Raw genomic sequence first — 19,170 nt, 5'->3', positions numbered from 1 at the left:
TTTTCAAAGGGGCAGAATTAACTAATTACTGCTAACAGAACCCAAATGCAAACACTGCTAACATGAAAGCACACCACTGAAAAAACTTTAAGCCAATTCAATTCACATTATCACAACCAATTCCCACGAGATCCGTCTCCATAAATGACATAAAGATTTTGTTCAGTTCTTAATACTCTTTAAATTCACAGAATAAAGATGAATAAAAGGGATTAATTAAATGAAGAGTATATCTAAAAACTGGACCAAATTAATGCAGATCCTAAAAGAAACAGGTATCGATTGGAGTGAAAGAAGATTGATTGGCAAATTGTACATGGATCAGAAAGTTAGAGTACGACTGGCCAGAGGGGAGACAGGAAGTGTGGAGATTGGAAGAGGAGTTCGACAAGGATGCTGTTTATCACCAATTCTGTTCAACTTGTACAGCGAATGCCTTACCAAGGAAGCTCTGGATGGGCTCGGAGACTTCAAAGTAGGAGGGCAAATTATTCAAACTGTGAAATATGCAGATGACCTTGTGTTAATGGCTAAGGAAGAAACTGTGCTACAGGGCATGACTGATAGACTAATTGAAATTGGAAGGTGCTATGGCATGGAAATGAATGTGGAAAAAACAAAAGTAATGAAAATTTCGAGACAACCAACCCCAGTCACAATAAAGATAGACCAAAAACAACTGGAGAATGTGAAATGTTTTAAATATTTGGGTAGCTTGTTAACAGATGATGGAAGGTGTACTAGTGAAATTAAATCCAGGATTGCCATGGCAAAAGCTGCATTTAGCAAGAAGAAGAATCTTTTTACCAGCAAATTGGACTTAAATTTGAGGAAGAAACTAGTGAAATGCTACATTTGGAGCATAGCTCTGTATGGGGCTGAAACATGGACATTTAGGGCAGTAGATCAGAAACATGTGGAAAGTTTTGAAATGTGGTGTTGGAGAAGGATGGAGAAGATCAGTTGGACCGATTATGTGAGAAATGAAGAAGTGTTAATTAGAGTCAGTGAGCAGAGGAATATCCTATACAAAATAAGAAAACGGAAGGCTAATTGGATTGGTCATGTTTTATGCAGAAACTGCCTTCTAAAAGAAGTTATCAAAGGAAAGATAGAAGGGCGGATAGAAGTGACAAGAAGACGAGGAAGAAGATGTAAGAAGATGCTGGATGACCTTGGGGACAGAAGAGGATACTGTCATTTGAAGGAGAAAGCTCTAGATCTTATTAAATGGAGGAATTGTTTTGGAAGAGACTGTGAACCTGTCATCTTGACAGATTACTGATGATGTTGATATCTAAAATTCAGCATTCATCTTTGAAATACCTCAGTTCAATGAGAACACTGCATGCGCCCACTCATCATGAGCTTGTACAATGGCAATCTATACAGAGCCTTCAGAAAAGCATACGTGACTGTATCTCCTAGTGATAATTCAGTCCTGAGGAGTAACCTGCCAAGAAAATTAATCCTGTACATAAGGAATGCCTGGCAACCCTACATGATGTGCTTCTTTGCTGATATTAGAGGCTGCCTCAAGCATATACTTAGAACCCAAAGATTTGAAGCTGTAAAGCAAAATGACTCAGTTTATAAAAAGTTTTAACACATGTTTCATAGTTGAACTGAAAGAGTTGAAAGACACGGAAATTCTTCCCTACTTCTGTTATGGAAGGTATCTCACAAAATTGATGCATTAGTATTTAATATCACGAAGAGAAACTCAATGACCACCCTGATTTCCAAACAACTCCTCAATTCTTTGATTATTAGGATTTTCATCCCCAAGAGCTTCAGGGAAGTTCCTCATGATGTCATCCCATAGGACTCTGGCTATCAAGGGTTGAGCCAGCTGAAAAAAAACAAACAAAAAAAACTTTACATCACTGGTGGCATACCTTTAACACCACTGGGCTGGACAACCAAAGGGTCAGAGTTCAAGTCCCAGTAGAGGCAAGCATTTTCTCTTCTATATGTGGTCCAGCCCGATTCTGGGGCCCATCCAGTCTCCTATCCAAAGGGTACTGGGGGGTTCCTTCCCCAGGAGGTAAACTGGCTGAAGCATGAAGCTGACCACTCACCTCCAATCAGTGGCAAGGTCAAGAATGCATGGATCTATATATTCACTCCACCATATGCCTTCAAGGCACAGTTCTTACTTCATTTAAGTAGAGGGATGTCATCTCAGTACTGCTTCATATAATGCTGATTTAGTACTGCAGTGTTGGTCTTGACTTTTAAATACCATAAATGGGGAACTCATACCAAATATTACAATCCTGAACATGTAAACTGCTTCATTATATTTAAGTTTATTTTGCCAACATTGTAAAGCATCTGTGGGAACCTCCCACATTCTAACACGTAGCTTTGCCGGTCTAACAGACAACACTGAACTTCTGCTCAAGCCACGTCAATGTCACATTGCGACCAACGGTCATATTTATACAGCACTCGCTTTATGCCCCCCCCCCCTGGAGGTCATCGTGGGCACTGGCCAATCAGCGCTCACAACTGCAACTGCACCTCTAGCTCTGCCCAGCAAGCATGGTATAAAAGGCAGAGTTCAAAACTCACTATCATCAGTTCTTCTTCAACGTCTTCACTCTGCCGAAGACAGCTAACGTAGCTATGTTGACGTTATGAAGCAGCAGTTCTCCAGCAAAAACGACACTGAGACAGCAGACTACACTAGCATGTGCACTACAGCACCAGGCCAGCTAGACTCCATTCTCATGCCGACTCATAACCACTGAGTGGCCATAAAGAAGGCCCAGACTATCCGACTAGGCTCGCCGCTATCCTGCCCAGTCATAACCGCTCAGCAACCGTTAAGGAAGGCCCACGCTACTACTAGCACAAGCACAGCGGAACAAACGGCCCTTATCAGGGCCCGCAAACTTGTGAACAACATATTGTGACGTATTTGCACTATGCAGGACACCCCCCTCCCCCATGGTGACGTAACAGCACTTCCCACAGTGATGTAATAGGGGACATCGCCGTTACTATGTGGCAACAGGTGACTCCATGCAGACTGTTGCTTGGCAATCAGTAAACATGATGTCACGCGACAGTGGTAGTTATCACATAACTGTTTTCTGTGTTGTCAGTGCGGAAGCAACATAACGAGGAGTATTTATCAGTGTAACCAGAACCCCGTGTTGAGGCGGGGTCAAATACCTCCACCGTGACCCTGTGAGTCGTAGAAGGTGACGAAAAGGGAAGTCTCAAATCTGAGACAGTAAAATGTCATCATGAGTCCCAAGGGACTTGGACCAGAGAAAGACTGTGCTGGAAGGGCCAGCAGCATATACAAAAGACAGACCCGTCCTCTCGTCAGAGAGTGCACCCCATAGAAACAAGACTGTAATTGTCAACTGGTAATAATTAATATCTGGTCATGAGCCCCAGATGGGGCTCAACACCAAGATTTACTGACTGATTGACCATCAGTCTCAATGTGACTTTGACTTTGTAACCAGAGTTACTAGAGTACTGAGTAAGAGCAGTTACAAGCAGTACTCAGTATGAGTTGAAGTCCAGCAGTTACGAGTTGAGTTGTATCAAGTGAATGGCAGTGACTCCAGCAGGAGAAGTAGTTGTGAAACTGTAAATTGTGTAAGTGTAAGAGCGAATGTGCAATAAATTCTCTAGATCCAGAACAGCGTGAAGTTGTTTGTCGCATTACATACCCAACACATGACAATATATAAATATTGAGACGGCTTCCCAGTCATTCTGTACATTTGAGAACAATAGTGTGACATGTTGAGCTATGGATGACGCCCCTACCGCCCCCGCCAGCCGAAGTGAGCCGAGCGGAGCCAAAGATAGCCGAGTCCCAGCATCCTGGTAGCTATGCAACGCGAGTCAACAGTGGTGACGTCACCAAGGGGTACCGCGGTTGCTAGGCAGCGCGGGTAAACAGTGGTTGTGAGAGACGACAGTAGTAACAGCGGTACACAGCGTTACTAGCACGACGGCACCAGACAACAGTGGTGCCTATTACGTGGCCGTTTTCTGTATTGTCCGAACGAGGCTACATAAGGAGCAGCGAAGGCTATTCACAGTTAGTCCTCGAGCTATCTACGAGTTACTTCCGAGTTAGTTCCGAGTTAGCCAGCAACCAGTCAGTTGTATTGTGGCATTTGAAGTGTAGTATTTGTGATACTGCAGATAGCAGTAATTGTGAATCTGTAATTTGGGTGATTGTAAGTGCAAATGTGAAATAAAATTCGCTATACCAAATACGGCGTGAAGTTACTTGTCGCGTTATACACCAACACGTGACAATATATACAACTGTTATAGTTTTACATGGTTGTCTCTTAGAACATGGACATCCCACACATCTATTGCCTCTTGCAGTTAAAGGGGTGCAGTTGCACCTATCAATGTTCTTTCCCTCCACTCAGCGCTTATTTCCCAGCTGTGTTAATTGCATGTGATCTCTATATCTTTCAGCGTCCTACATTTTAATGTACTATCTATCTCTTACTCATGTCTGGATAGAATCTCAGTAATGAAAGTTCTGGCAATACAACATCTTCATAATAGGATATGGTGTTGTAACAAATAAAAATTAATACAAACTCCTGACAATATATAACAAAGTATCTTATACAGATACTGGTATTGAACAAAGTCTTTCAACTCTATGACAATATATGGCAAAGTATTTCAAACTGTTAACAATACTTCAAGTACTATAAACTGCTGATGATAACCTCACCTGGGAAGGATGCAAACTGTCCACTGGGTCAATCAGTTGCCACAGGGGTTTTCCTTGCTGTTTCCATCCCCACATGACTTTCAGCACAGGGTTGTCCAAGTAGTGTAATGAAAATGCAGCAAACTGTTCTTTGGCAGCTATATTCTTCAACACAACTGACAGCTGTTGTGATCGCTTGAAAAGATATTTGTAATACTAGCATAAGCCTCAAAGCTGTGATGATACTTGTTACGGTCAAAATTCTTCCTATTATCGGCTGAAAGTTGCAATGAATTAAAACACAGATAAAAATTATATACAAGAGGAACTTGAACATTTTCCTGAAGTTATTAATATATGGGCTCTTGTGAACATGGTAAAGAATATTCAGTCTGCATAAAAGATGAACTTGTTATCCAGGTAAGTAATCAATAGCTATTTAAGTTTATAAATTTCAATTAGTCAGATATTCAGTTTCTATCATATTATGTCTTGATATAAATATTGAGAAAAATCATAGGTCCATGACCTAGAAAAAGATCTGCTCCGTATAATTACGACAAAATAATTTCTTTACACATGTAGTTAAAGGAACTGTTTCTACACAGATGAATATAATTACATAATTAATATTATCATATTACTGTCTAAAACAATGACAAAAGAAATGAACAATGAAAGAACCTCAGCTGAGAATCAAAGCAAAAGTGATGCAACAAGCAGCATGGTTTGGTGCATGTTCAATATGTGACATCTCTCATCAAAGTTTGTGTTTATGTGGTAAGCAGTTCCAGCACATAAAGCATAAGAATCAAGTGCTATTTCAACAACAATCAGAGTAAACTGAGGTACAAGCCATGGAAGGTTGAAAATTTGTTACACTAAATGTGTGGGCTATTTATTAAACTGAAATATGATACATAACAAACTGTGTGGCTTTAGCCTGCAAGCAAACTATACCCACCGAGCGACAGCCACTTGTCGGCAAAGTTAGTGCAAACTTTAGTAGATAGAGGGTGTAGTGTGGTCAGTGCAATGAATCCCTACAGTTGTTAATTTTGTTTTTTTTTCTAGACCGGAGCCGCTACTTTTCCATTCAAGCAGCTCCTCAATTTTCCTCATGAGGCTGAGTGGCCCACGTTCCAGAACCACTACTTCTCAGGAAATCTAGTAGTGCCAGGAATTGAACCCCGGACCTCTGGATCTGTAGCCAGGAACCCTGACCACTAAACCACAGGTGCAGTCAAAAAAATATGATACATATGGAAAAGTAACATATTGCTTATACTGGGCTTCAAATGAGATTGGAAAAAATACTTACAAAACAGATTTCACTGCATAATTTTTGTTACAAGCATGACAGCCCAATCTTGGATCAACAGGATTTGAGTTCTGATAGTCAATATTTCTCTTTTCAACCATATTCAGACTATGTGGCGCACCACACTCCCTACACAAACAATATCAGGACCTCTTTCCCAAGATATAATATGCTGGAACATGGAGCTGAATATTCACTACTGTTCAGTCCACGAGTCTAAAATGTGTGTGGAGCTTAACCTTCTTGTTCCATATATATCATAAAATACAGGAGCAAATTTGCTTTTACTATTTACTGAACAAATCACTAAGGACTACAACACACACATTTCATGACACTACCAATATCTAAGCTATACAGTGTTGAATGCTAAATGATGGATGAATGATGAACTGAAAAGGATGTGGAAGGAAGGTCACAATCTAATCAAGGTAGTACCCCAGCATGAAATACCACAGTCAAGATAGCCATTATCCCAGCTGAGATTCAAACCAAGCACCTCTGGAATACAAAACAACTATGAAAACCAACTTGGTAAATGACATTACTTATAAGATTTATCTTTTTAAAACAAGTTAGAAAAGGGACATAGACAATGAAGTTCAATATACAAATGCAATGGAGCAGACATACGGACTTTCCTTCAGTATGACAATACTAAGACATGTGACCTACCAGTGTTGCCATCTTCCTAAGTGTTACATTGCTATTCATCCAAGCAGAACAAGGCCCCATCTCCATACAATTGAACCAGGCATACACATCATTATAGCGAATGTTGCCTTGAAACTGCCCTAGTGGATGAATTCTATTTGCCATTGTTGGATAGATGAATCCTCCATCAACAAGGCCTATCAATATCACATGGCTCCCAAATGGTAACACTGCATTCAGTGTGGTTAGAACATTCATCACATTCTCGTGGAATGCGACAGCAGATGTCATGTGAGGCACAGAATCTGAAAATCTGATCAACATTACAACAGTAATGTAAATAGAATCGGAAATAATTTGGGGATGCTAACTGCATGCATATCGTGACATGTTCTATATCCGATGGCTTTGGTAGCCAGTAAGGATCTATGGAAATGAAAATAAAGATACAAGATACAAGACTGAAGGCAGAATCTTAAGACTTCCAACACAGTACCATATATAACTTACTTTAGTTTACATTTATTTATTTTATGTGTACTTAATTTGGTGAACATGTAAATACGTCACGCTACACAACATCAAATGACTGGATGACACTGAAAAATAAATTAGGAAGGTTGTGGCCTAATTTTATGTGTTATCCCAGTGTGTTCTTGGAAGGAATGAGAAAATCCATTAGAAGCCTCAACCACAATAATGTCTCAGCCAAGACAGATTTGGTTTGAATTCATGGCTTTGGTAGCTGAAAATAAACTGTATGCTTATAAACTGTATGCTTATTAAACAGATCAAACTTAACTATAACTCCATGGAGATGAGCCCCTCTTGAGAAACTGCCACATGTGCAGCTCCCAAGAACTTCCCAACATTTTATAGAACTCGAACATTCATTACCATGTTCACAGCAGCCACCTACTATTCCCTATTCTGAGCCAGAACAATCCAGTCCATACCACTCCATCCTATCTCTCTAAGATCCAGCTTAATATTATCCACCCATGTATATCTTGGTCTTCCTAGTGGTATCTTCCTTTCCGCCTTTCCCACCAAAATCCTACATGCATTCTTCATCTTCTTCTCCTCCTCCATTCATGCTACATGCCCAGCCCATCTCATCCACCTTGACTTGATCAATCTAATTACACTTGGCGAAGAGTACAACACATGAAGCTCCTCATTATGCAGTTTTATCCAACCCCCCTCCATCACTTCATCTCTTTTCGATCCAAATATTATCCTCAACACCCAGTTCTCAAACACCCTCAGTCTATGTTCCTCCCTTAATGTCAGAGACCATGTTTCACACCCATAAGGAACCACGGGCAATATTATAGTTTTGTATATTCTAATCTTTGTGTTTAGACAGCAGGTGAGAAGACAAAAGGTTCTGGACTGAATGGTAGCAGGCATTACCAGAATTTAATTTCTTCCAAAATCAAGTTTTGATTTATTTCAATTTCCTAATATCTGAACTGTGCCACACTTTCAAAACATCTGTTAGCTATCTTTATGTCATGATTTTGCCTTGCACTCCGATGACAAGATGATAACCTATACTTGTACTTAGTTTTCTCTGCATTTACCTCTAGACCAACCTCCTTACTAGTGTCAATTAAAATTCCTGTGCTTTTCTTTATGGTATCTGTGTTATCTCCCAACAGATTCACATCCTCAGCATAACCCAGCAGCTAATGCATCCCATTTAAATTCAGCCCCACCTAGTTTTCTTGGACCTTGCTAATGGCATATTCTAAATCAAATTTTAAAAGCAAAAATGATAAGGCATCTCCTCCTTTTAGATCAATCTGAATAGGAAACTTATGACAAATTTTTACCTATACAGAATTTATTATAGATTTCACATAAATACATTTTATATGTGTACATAAGCTACTAACAGGCAGGGCGAAGAACTCAGTCAAAAAGGGCATATATAATCACTGCACCAACAAAACTGGGAACTGCATATACACAACACCCATACCACTGCAAAATGAATCCAAACACAATAATAATTTGATAAAAGGACAACAGCCCCCAACTAAAAATACTGAAATTTTAATAAAGAATTATTTGATTATTAATGATTTTTAGTGATTTTCAATAGGGAACATTTATTTCAAGTGTGAGATATCACATTCACATGTGATAGGTGAAGCTGTAGATACTGCACAGTGTAACAGTCTTATCAAATACAGACACCAGAGGATGGCCATATACAGCCGAAACATGTAGTGCGGAGGAGATAACAAACAGGATGCATTATGGATGAAAGTATAGTGAGTGAATGAAGAGTATATTAATGCAACAGGATGCTTAAATAGAATACCCTGGTATTAAGACCATTGCAACCACTGAAACTGAGATAAAAATTATAATACAGTCTCTCAAAGCAAAAAACTCATCAGGTTATGATCAAATAACAATTAAAATTTTAAAAGTTTGTGCATCTCTAATCAGTCACCAATTGACTCACATTTGTAATCACTCACTATGCACAGGGATCTTCCCTGCTTCTCTTCAGATTTCAGTAGCAAGACCACTGCACAAAAAGGGGAACAAAACTAGTATGCCAAACTACAGGCCAATTTCACTAGTANACTGCATCCGTTCTGCGGCGGTATGACTCACGGCAAATTGCAGCCGCGGCGCGCACTTGATTGTACGCACTGTATTTGCAGTGTAATAAGATACTAGCCTCAGAACAGTCAGGCTTCAGGAAAGGAATATCCACTGAAAATGCAGCCTTTAAGCTAATAGTGTGTGTATTCAAATATATAAAAAAAAAAGTAAAGCTATCCCTGTGAGGCCCATAGGGTTGAGAGATGTTGAGGTTCCCACATATTCTAGACAATCGGCTCAGAGATGGTGGCAGGATTGTCAGCCTTACGCACCGGCTGTCCTTTACCCCCAAAAATATTCCAACAATATTCCTGGTACTTATTTCTGTTAGAGGCTGAGTCAGTGCAGTTGGAAGGATGAGGTCAACTGAAAAAATCCGTGAACCCGCGAACTTCCAGCTAGTATCATAGTGCCTCAACCAACAACGCTACCATGTGCAGTAATAAAAAAATGCATGTTGGTGGAATATTCTGATTTGGCAAGAACTTTTGACCGTGTAAATCACAAAATTTGATTAACTGAATTACATTATTTTGGCAACAGCAAGTTGGTTCAGATCCTACCTAACAGATAGCAAACAAAAGAATGAAACAAAATCATCAAATTTAACCCAGGGTACCTACTCAAACCAGGAAATAGTAAAACACTTAGTTCGCCAGGGTCAATTTTAGGGCCTTTGCTCTTCCTAATCTACATAAATGACATCCCTCCTACACTAAACTCATCAATATCCGTAATATTTGCTGGTGACACTAGTATCATAATTTCTAGTCAAAATTTAGATGATTTCTACATACTATCAAACAAAGTTCTCTCTCAACTCAGTAAATGGTTTTCTGCAAACAAGCTGTCCCTGAATTTAGATAAAACAAAAGCAATAAAATTTATAATAAAAACTCACCACAGTATCCATTAAATATTGGATATATTGATAAAAATATAAAAGAGGCAGTAACACAAAATTCCTTGGCATACAAATTGGTAACCATTTAAAATGGAAAGGCCATATTGATCAGTTGGTTCCAAAGCTAAGTGGAACGTGTTATGCAGTTAGATCCGTGTTGCATATCAGCAACACTGACACTCTCAAATCAATGTATTTTGCTTACTTTCACGCTTTAATGAAATAAGGAATAATTTTCTGGGGTAATTCATCTGACAGCAAAAAGGCATTTACAATGGAAAAGAGAACTGTCAGACTCATGATGGGTGCCAAATCTTGTAGAGAACTGTTTAAGAAACTAGAGATCTTAACTCTTCCACCCTTCCATGTGAATATATATTTTCATTAATAAACTTCATTATAAATAACGAAGATCATTCTCAGACCAATGCAGATGGACAGAGTGTTAACACAAGACATGAACACTTTCTTCTTAAACCAACTGCTAACCTCTGATGCTTTCAGAAAAAAACACATATTATGCTGGGATCAACACTTTCAATAATGTGCCATCTGATTTCAAAAGTCTTCTGAATGAAAAAGCATGATTTAAGATATCACTAGAATGATGTTTAAATGCTCATTCTACTCATACTATGTTGACGAATACTTATTGTCTAAAAAGTGACTCACCCATTTAAAGTTTGAGTAAATAGCGTTAAGTTGACAGTATATATGTACATATTGAATGTATTTTTTAATAGCCTACTGTGTAACCACTGTGTTTTCTTGTGTGAAAACTTCAGATGTACTGTACACATGTTTTTGTATTTATATAACATATTACACATCCTACAGACATTTTGTCTAACTCTGGATCCAGGAGATGCGATGTAATGCAATGTATTGAAAATGAATTAAAATGAAATGAATGTAATGTAATGTAAAGTAAGTGTAGTGTAGTGTGGTGTAGTGTAATGTAATGTAAGCTGTGAAGCTTACATACCTGTTACAGACATCATTGCCATACATTCCATACAGAAAAAGAATAGGCTTATCTGTAGAGTGATTCCGTGCAAGGCTTTCTACATAAGTCATTCCATCATAGCTTGATGCACCATTTTTGGACAGGTTCTGGTAATCTCGATGGTTGCACCTGTTTCGTGAACGTAGCTTCAAGTACAAAGAATCTGTAACACCCTACAGATAACACAGTAAACGTCACTGACATCTGGGTCTCACATTTTACACTAAAGAACTAGTTGTAGTGTAGCTACTTCCCTTCCTTGTCCTCACAAAATAAGTTTTTTCGAGTGGCATCACTGTTATCTAACGTTTAATTCAAAAGTGATACAAACTAGAGCGCGTTCAGTTAAGGAGGAAACTTCGCAACACTGCTGACCGGGTCCAACATTCCTCACAGATTGCTGCTGTAACTGCTGATAGCAGAATGAGTCATTAGCGCTGATAAACAAGCGCCGTTACAGTTACAGTTACAGCAGCAATCTGTGAGGAATGTTGGGCCTGGTCAATGGTGTTGCGAAGTTTCCTCCTTGATTGACACCCTGTATTATCTCTGGTACTAAGCTATAAATATGCAGTGCATTTCATTGCATAATTAACACATTTTATTTTTATAAAATTCTATGATCAAAACTTGCATGCATAATTTTTTAAAATGGTGCCTCACCAATAATATCAGTCTACTTGACCTACCCATTAAAAGGAAAACAAACCTGGCAAAGCTTCCCAAAAGAAAAGTGCAAACTTCTTCAAGATGCAACAGAGCAAGAACTTGAGTGTTCTCTATTGGGAAGCAAGAAGCAAAATGGATTGATCCCAAATGCAGCCATTGGAAACCAATCAACCAACCAACCAACTATAAGGGGTTACATGGCTACAATATATAGCTTGTTGTTTTCATTTAAATGTTAACTTAAATCTTCAATCCATGTGGATCATGTTTAAAACGATTCTTTTTAACTTCACTCATTACTGTTTTTTTATTAAAATTATCCAACTCTTCTCACCTGTTGCTACGTATGGCTGCAAAGCGGCCGCACCATAAATCACATATGAGACAGTGGCAGAAAACAATTCTCACCTAACCACACTACATACTGCACAATGTTTTCCTTACTACTCTGAGTACCTCCTTCAGAATTTGAAAATTAAATTTTTTTATTGATGTTACCTTTCATACATGAGTTATTAGAATGGAATATATCAGGTTCCTCTTTCCAGAATTTCCCTTCCACCCCTCCTGTCCAGGCCATCAGCCACTCTCCTAAGCAATCTTTTAATTACCTGCTTAAGACTGACTATGTTTCTTGTTGCTTGTGAAGCTGTAAACTACTTTTTATGTAGTAATAGTTTTGAATTATGGAGAAGTTATTTTTTTGGAAAGGTATATTATTACTTTGAATTACAAATTAATTTCACTTCAATTTATGTGCATTAAATGCAAACAAAACCATGCCTTCTCAGAAGGAATTGATCATGACTTTCAATTAATAACAGTCTGAATTATTTGATAATGAATGAACATGGTATTAGGGTGGCTAATACAAAAATGTGGGTTCCAAAAAAACTAGTATGACTTTTCCTTCCTTATCATAGAGATTCTACAAAACAAAGCCTGTCTCTATCAGCCTGTGTGGCTGTGAAGTGTGGCTATGCAATATGGTGATAAAAAGAAAACCAAATTCCTGACATAAAAGCAATTACTGACTGGACAATGAAATAAAAATACATGAAACAGACTTCATATATTTCATGAAATGCAATAACAGATAAAATAAGTGGATTAGTGATACTGAAAGACTACATGATGGATGTGAACACATACATGCAGAGACACCATTTAAGAAACAGATCATCCATTATAAATTCTGAAGTTACGATGAACTAAAGAAATTAAACCATTATGTTAACGATCTTAGACTTAATGACTTTTTCCCCCTACCTTGATAAGCAATGGCTCAGTTGTGTTCATAAATCCGGTTGCAAAACCAAGATGAGGCCAATCCAATTCATTCATTAATGGTTCTGTGTAATTGTGCAATGTTTCCTGAAAATTTGAGAAGCACAATCGCTTGATGGGAGCTAGTTATGTTCCTCTGTCAACCTCTTTCCCTCCTAACCAGTTCACACATATGCACATAGAAAGAATCAAATGTCATGCATTCAAATCTCTTGAAATAACGTGTATGGTACTTCAAACCTTCCCAGTCTGTTTCCTCAAGATAGATTACTGGAAGTCTATGACTAGGTATTACAAGGTACATCTCTTCTTTTGTACGTGTGTGCATGTGCACATTTAATATGAACCCCAACAAAAACGTCTGAAACCAATAAACTGAAGTCTGAGATGAGGCTGATACAGAGGTTTGAAATACAGAGAACTAATACACAACACTCACCTTGGAAATAAGCAACGGGTTGATCCATGATTCAGGAAAGTGGAAATGTGCCCCAACAGAATCACCTACATAGATGATTCCTCGAGAATCGAAGTCCTTACACAGTATGTCTTCCCATGGTGTTCCCGTAACAGGATTGAACCCCCATATCCCATTGCAATTATAGTCTGCAGTTACATCCCCATTAAACGGCTGTCGTCCAGGGTAGGAACCAAAATCCCAATCACAGCAGTCTCGTCCACGCCAAAATGTGCCACGTGCAGGCTGAAATTGTGATAACAAATCAAATAGGCAGCAAATATAATAAGAACATCTGACCCTTTTGCTGGATTTGATCCACTTTTCTTTTTCCTTTGGCATATTTTATCTTTGAAAAGACAATGACATGCAAATTAGATGACAGAATGAAGTACTTATTGAAGAAACACTAATGAGAGATTATAGTAATAATATATTGTATTACTACCACAATTTCCTCGTGGATTTAGATTAAAACTTGAAAAACTTAACTTCATTAATATGCAACCTGCAAAGTGCCTGGCCTGAGATGAGGCCCCCAGATTAGAAGTCAAGGATGTGATATGTGCTACCTGGTCATGGCTACTGCACACCTGCGGGGGTTGTGATTAAGTATAGAGCAATGGTGGAATGATGTCTAGCAGGGAAAAATCAAGGAAACTAGAGTGGGGGGGACATGTTCTACTGGCAATTTTCCATCATGAATCACATATGACATCACCCCAGAAGTGAAAACAGGCTTCTACTGTGATAATCCAGATCTAACCATCTGAGCTATGGCATGTCTGAAATGACATTACAAGGTCTACATTTGTGAAGTTTGAACACACAAGAAAAAATGTGACCCTGCAATGAGTATATTTTCTTTACTATATTTCCATGATGCAGACATTCAACTATAATCAGTAATTGGCATATTCAAGCTGTTCTTTGTTAGCCTCCATGACAATATATTTTCAGACAGATACATCTGAAATTATGATGTTTGAGGTTTTGTTAATCCTTTTCCTGCCAAAGAATTGATTAAGCCAAGAGCTATCTGAATGCCTCAAAGTTCACTTTCTAATTTGTGTAGTTTATATATGAATGCCTCTGTGGTCTAGTGGTCAGTACCCGGCCACAGATCCAGGAGTCCTGTGTTCAATTCCCGGCACTACCAGATTTTCTGAGAAGTAGTGGGTCTGGAACAGGCTCCACTCAGCCTCATGAGGATAAGTGAGGAGCTATTTCAAAGAAATAGCAGCTCTGGTGTACAAAACCGAGATTAATGGCCATAGGGAACCCTTGCGCTGACCATGTGACACCCTCTATCCACAAAAGCTGGCACTAACTTCGCGAACAAGTGGCAGTGACTTTGTCAGTATAATTCACTTGCAGACTACAGGCCACGGTGTTTGTTTTATTTTATTTTTTTGTTTTCTAGTTTATACATGTGAAAACACATTCCAATTGACGAGAGTATGTGCTTGGTTTAAATCTCACCCAGTACACTGGCCATCCTGACTGAAATTTTTCTGTCCCACTAGGCAAATACCAAGATAATATCTTCATTAGGACATGGCTACTTCCCTCCAAATCTTTTCCAATCAATCACATTACCGCTCAAACCTATATAGTCTAGATAATGACACTGTCATACAGTAACCTACAAAAGAGAAGCTGAGACACAGCACAATACTTTGTGTTTAACACTCTTTGCTTCCTACCTTGAGAACAAAAATGCCTCTTGTAAGTGTTATTCAGTTTTTATTAAGTAGCCTGTCAGTTCTTATACAGCCTAAAGGGCTGGGACTGACAGTAAAACTTAAAAAAACTTCTGGATCTCTCAAATCTGACACATGCCCGACCTATTCACATACACATTGAATGCAAATAAGAGAAAAGTTTAAATATTCAGACTCAAAAATAAGGCAATTACTGAGTTTGAATTTGACTTGTCCTATATCATGTATAATGATCCATGGATATGAATAAATAAATAAATAAATACAAATTTTTGTCAAACCAAAGTTACAATATGCGTACATACACCAACAACACTGAACCAGTCCCTGTCAACATCAAATGCTGGTTGAATCAGTCCCCAGCTCCTGTTGAACATTTCACACAGTTCATGGATGGCTGGTAAGCTACAGACATCAAAGTCCAGCTGCTGCAAGTGCTGATGGAATTCATTTTTTTTCAAACCATTCCTCATGTGTGATGATGTCCAAACAAGTTTCTGTAAAGTAATCATACGATTTTAGAAGTTTTCTGCACTATATTCCTCATTTAAACACACAAGTTGTTTTCTTCTTCCATTATCAAAATTATATGAATATTAGAAATTCAGTTTCACATTAATAATAACTGACTGTAGACTCAGGTATCTGAGAACAAACTGCTCAAGAAGAATGTCTTCCCCGAAGAGAAATAAATTGACTAAAGAATGGGGGGTGGGGGGAAGACATAATATGAAGTCCAGGCAGCCGATTCCTTCTTAAGAAACCACCAGTTGCTCAGCTAGTCAAGAATTTGCCAACATTTTATGGAACCCAAAGGTTCATTACCATGTTCACAACAGCCCTTCACCGGTCCCTATCCTGGGCCAGATTAATCCAGCCCATACTACCCCATCCTATCTAAGTTCCATACTAATGTTATCCTCCCACCCACATCTAGGTCTTCCTAGTGGTCTCTTTCCCTCTAACTTTCCCACCGAAATCCTGTGTGCATTCCTCTTTTCCCCATTAAGTGCTACATGTCCTGCTTCTCTTGAAGCTTCACAAATTGTCCACCTTACTTTAATTGTCTTATAGTGATTAAATCAAGAAGAGATGGTTGGATATGTAGCACAAACATGGGAAACAACAGAAGCATATAAAATTTTAGTTGGAAAACATCTAGAAACATGATCATTTCAAGCACTTGAATATAGAAAGAAGGATAGTGTTAAAATGAATCTTTAAAAATTGAGATTAAAATGATTCAGGGAGGGTCTAATTGTCAGGTTTACTGAGTTTGATGCTGAACTTATCACTTCCATAACAGAGGGAATTTCTTGACTGGAAGAGTAATTGTCAACTGCCCAAAGAAGAACTAGTACACAACTGAATCTATTTCTAAAGAGGTAAATCATGTAGGTCATAATGCTGAATTATCTCCAAATTTTGGTATGTTCTTTTCTGACTGCAAAAGAAAATTATACTATTCAGACAGAAATCACTGAAAAAAAAAATATTGTAACGTGTCGGGAATACAGAAGAGTCACTTCTATGGAAACGCTAGAACAGACCATTGCAGAGGAAACAACAATCGCTCTATTGTAGTTCTAACAGGAGTCTCCATGGTTATAACAGAGGGTTCGTTGCATAGCAGCGACCGAGGTTATAAAACAGGTTTGAATGCATTCGCAGAGTGAGTCTGCTATAAACTGCCAGAGAAGACAGTCCAGTATTGGCTGAGATATTGTGTAAGCAGTAACTGTAACACTGCAAGAGTTAATGATTGTAAGGTGTGTGTAAGGTGAGCGAGCGGAATAAATTCGCTATATCAAACATGGCGTAAACTTATTTGTAGCGTGACACACACAAAACATGCAACATTATGTTTTGCTGAAGTGCAGAAGTTGACCAGTGTTTTGAAGGAAGGTTTGTAAACTTCCACCAGACTACACAGCATCACCACATCCCAGAAGATAGTATTCATCATAGTCACTGATGTGAAACACACAAATCTCATCAAGTTATTTTAGGTTCTATGTTCATTTTACAATATGGAATAATGTGGAAATTGTAAATTCTCCTTAAATGAAATACGGTGAACCATCTTGTCAGTTATTAACTCTGCTGCTAGTAAACATCTGTCTCAAACAGTTCAGACCCTGATAATTCAAATTCTTCATGTAACATGATAGAACCACTCAAAGTAAATCTGCTTTTATGGATTATTTTATTTGCATGTCTGATATTTTATATCTTTTAATGAGCTGTATTTCTGTAAGTTAGTGTAAACACACTGCCATACAAAATCTCAAAATGTCCATGAAGTAGACCCCTACAAAATAAAAATGCCACTGAAAATACTTCACTTCATTATTGAGACATTGCATTTCAAAAGATTTACACTTCTGAATGACACAGATTCTGTTATTGCCTTAATTTTCATTCAACAAAACTTTTTTTGAAAAAATAAATAAAAGCAGCAATAATTATGTCTTAAACAAGACACTAAATTTCAAGATACTTTAAGACTATGATTTACAACATTTTGTTGTGCCTGCCTGAAATGAAGTGGTTTCAGTCACACTGGAGCTCATTACTCATAGCCGAGGGTCAGCTACTAGACTCTAGCGGCATCAACATCTATTCTGATTATTTGATTGTTAATACAGAAGCCATCACCTGAAAACCTCACCACAGGGGATATATTAACAGAATAATTTCATGGACTTTTAACTTATTACTTCATTCACTTCATACCTAGAGATTTGCTGGCCAACATAATGAAAGCTGAAACAGTAGTCAAGAAAATGCCTGAACATGTGAAGGTCAGAAACCATGATTTCATGAACACTGGCCAATTGAAGAGAGACTTGTAAGTAGAAAAATAAGTGGTACATCTGACTGACTGTTAACATTAGTAATAGCAAGCGGTGCTCAGACTGGTTACATCAACAATTCAACTTTCAACTTTATTTTCGTCCATAACTGAAGTGAATACAATTGGACATGTCAAGAAATAATAGCGAATACATCACATTATAACCACTTAAAGTGCCATACCATATCTACAAATCCAACATGTGGGGAATAAACACATATGCACATACACATATTACAAGGGTGGTTCAAGGCTGACTTGGACTTCATTCTTTTACAAAAAGAATATATATATATACTGTGACATGTTGCGCAAGGGGAGGACACCCACCTCCCCGGCGGTACGTGGCGGTAACGTAGCGCTCGCGTTACTATGGTAATAGGCAAGGCATCACCCCGCCACTCTCCCCGCGGTGACATCACGAGCGGAGCCGAAGTTAGCCGAGTCCCCGCAACCTTGAAGCTATGCAAAGCGAGTCAACAGCAGTGACGTCACCAAGGGGTAACAGTGTTGCTAGGCTATACGCCACGTCACACTAGCAACAGCGAACGGAATAAAAGCCGGCTGAGCAGCAAGCGAGAGTCAGTGTGTTATCAACGAGTTCTCAGTTCGCAAGTTACGAGCTACAGACGCATGTGCGAGGATCAGTGGCAGTTCGTGATAACCAATTATATTTGGAGTGTGTAATTCAGGGAGACTTGTATAGCTCTCGCGTTATTAATACATGAAGACTCTTGAAGATAGTGTTAAGAGATTTTGTTGTAGGGTTTGTAACGTGTGCAAACCCGTAATATCATGATAAGTAATTGTAGCCGATATTCGTAGATTGTTAAATAAACCAATTAACCATCTCTACGGCGTCTTCAGTAACGAAACACGTTACAATATATATATATATATTGTAACGTGTTTCATTACTGAAGAGGCCGTACAGATTGTTAACTGGTTTATT

General features: G+C 38.5%; 1 protein-coding gene across 5 annotated transcripts in view; it reads right to left on the bottom strand.

Annotated features, from left to right (window-relative positions):
- Positions 1-1,215: 1,215 nt before the first annotated feature.
- Positions 1,216-19,170, bottom strand: part of LOC111863447 (acyloxyacyl hydrolase) — a 27,000-nt gene continuing 9,045 nt past the window's right edge. For all 5 annotated transcript variants that reach the window (XM_023849790.2, XM_023849793.1, XM_023849791.2 and 2 more), the window contains 7 exons: positions 15,667-15,858; positions 13,620-13,883; positions 13,163-13,267; positions 11,204-11,397; positions 6,711-7,002; positions 4,736-4,909; positions 1,216-1,852 (listed from right to left, as the gene is read on the bottom strand). In XM_023849790.2, coding sequence (XP_023705558.1) covers positions 1,724-1,852; positions 4,736-4,909; positions 6,711-7,002; positions 11,204-11,397; positions 13,163-13,267; positions 13,620-13,883; positions 15,667-15,858 — 1,350 coding nt within the window. In that variant the 3' untranslated portion in view covers positions 1,216-1,723. The remainder of the gene's footprint in view (positions 1,853-4,735; positions 4,910-6,710; positions 7,003-11,203; positions 11,398-13,162; positions 13,268-13,619; positions 13,884-15,666; positions 15,859-19,170) is intronic.

The sequence above is a fragment of the Cryptotermes secundus genome, unplaced genomic scaffold, assembly GCF_002891405.2.
Source record: "Cryptotermes secundus unplaced genomic scaffold, Csec_1.0 scaffold1863, whole genome shotgun sequence".
Classification (NCBI taxonomy): Eukaryota; Metazoa; Arthropoda; class Insecta; order Blattodea; family Kalotermitidae; genus Cryptotermes; species Cryptotermes secundus.
The sequence above is the reverse complement of the archived record's forward strand: the minus strand, read 5'-3'. Positions and strand labels throughout refer to the sequence as shown.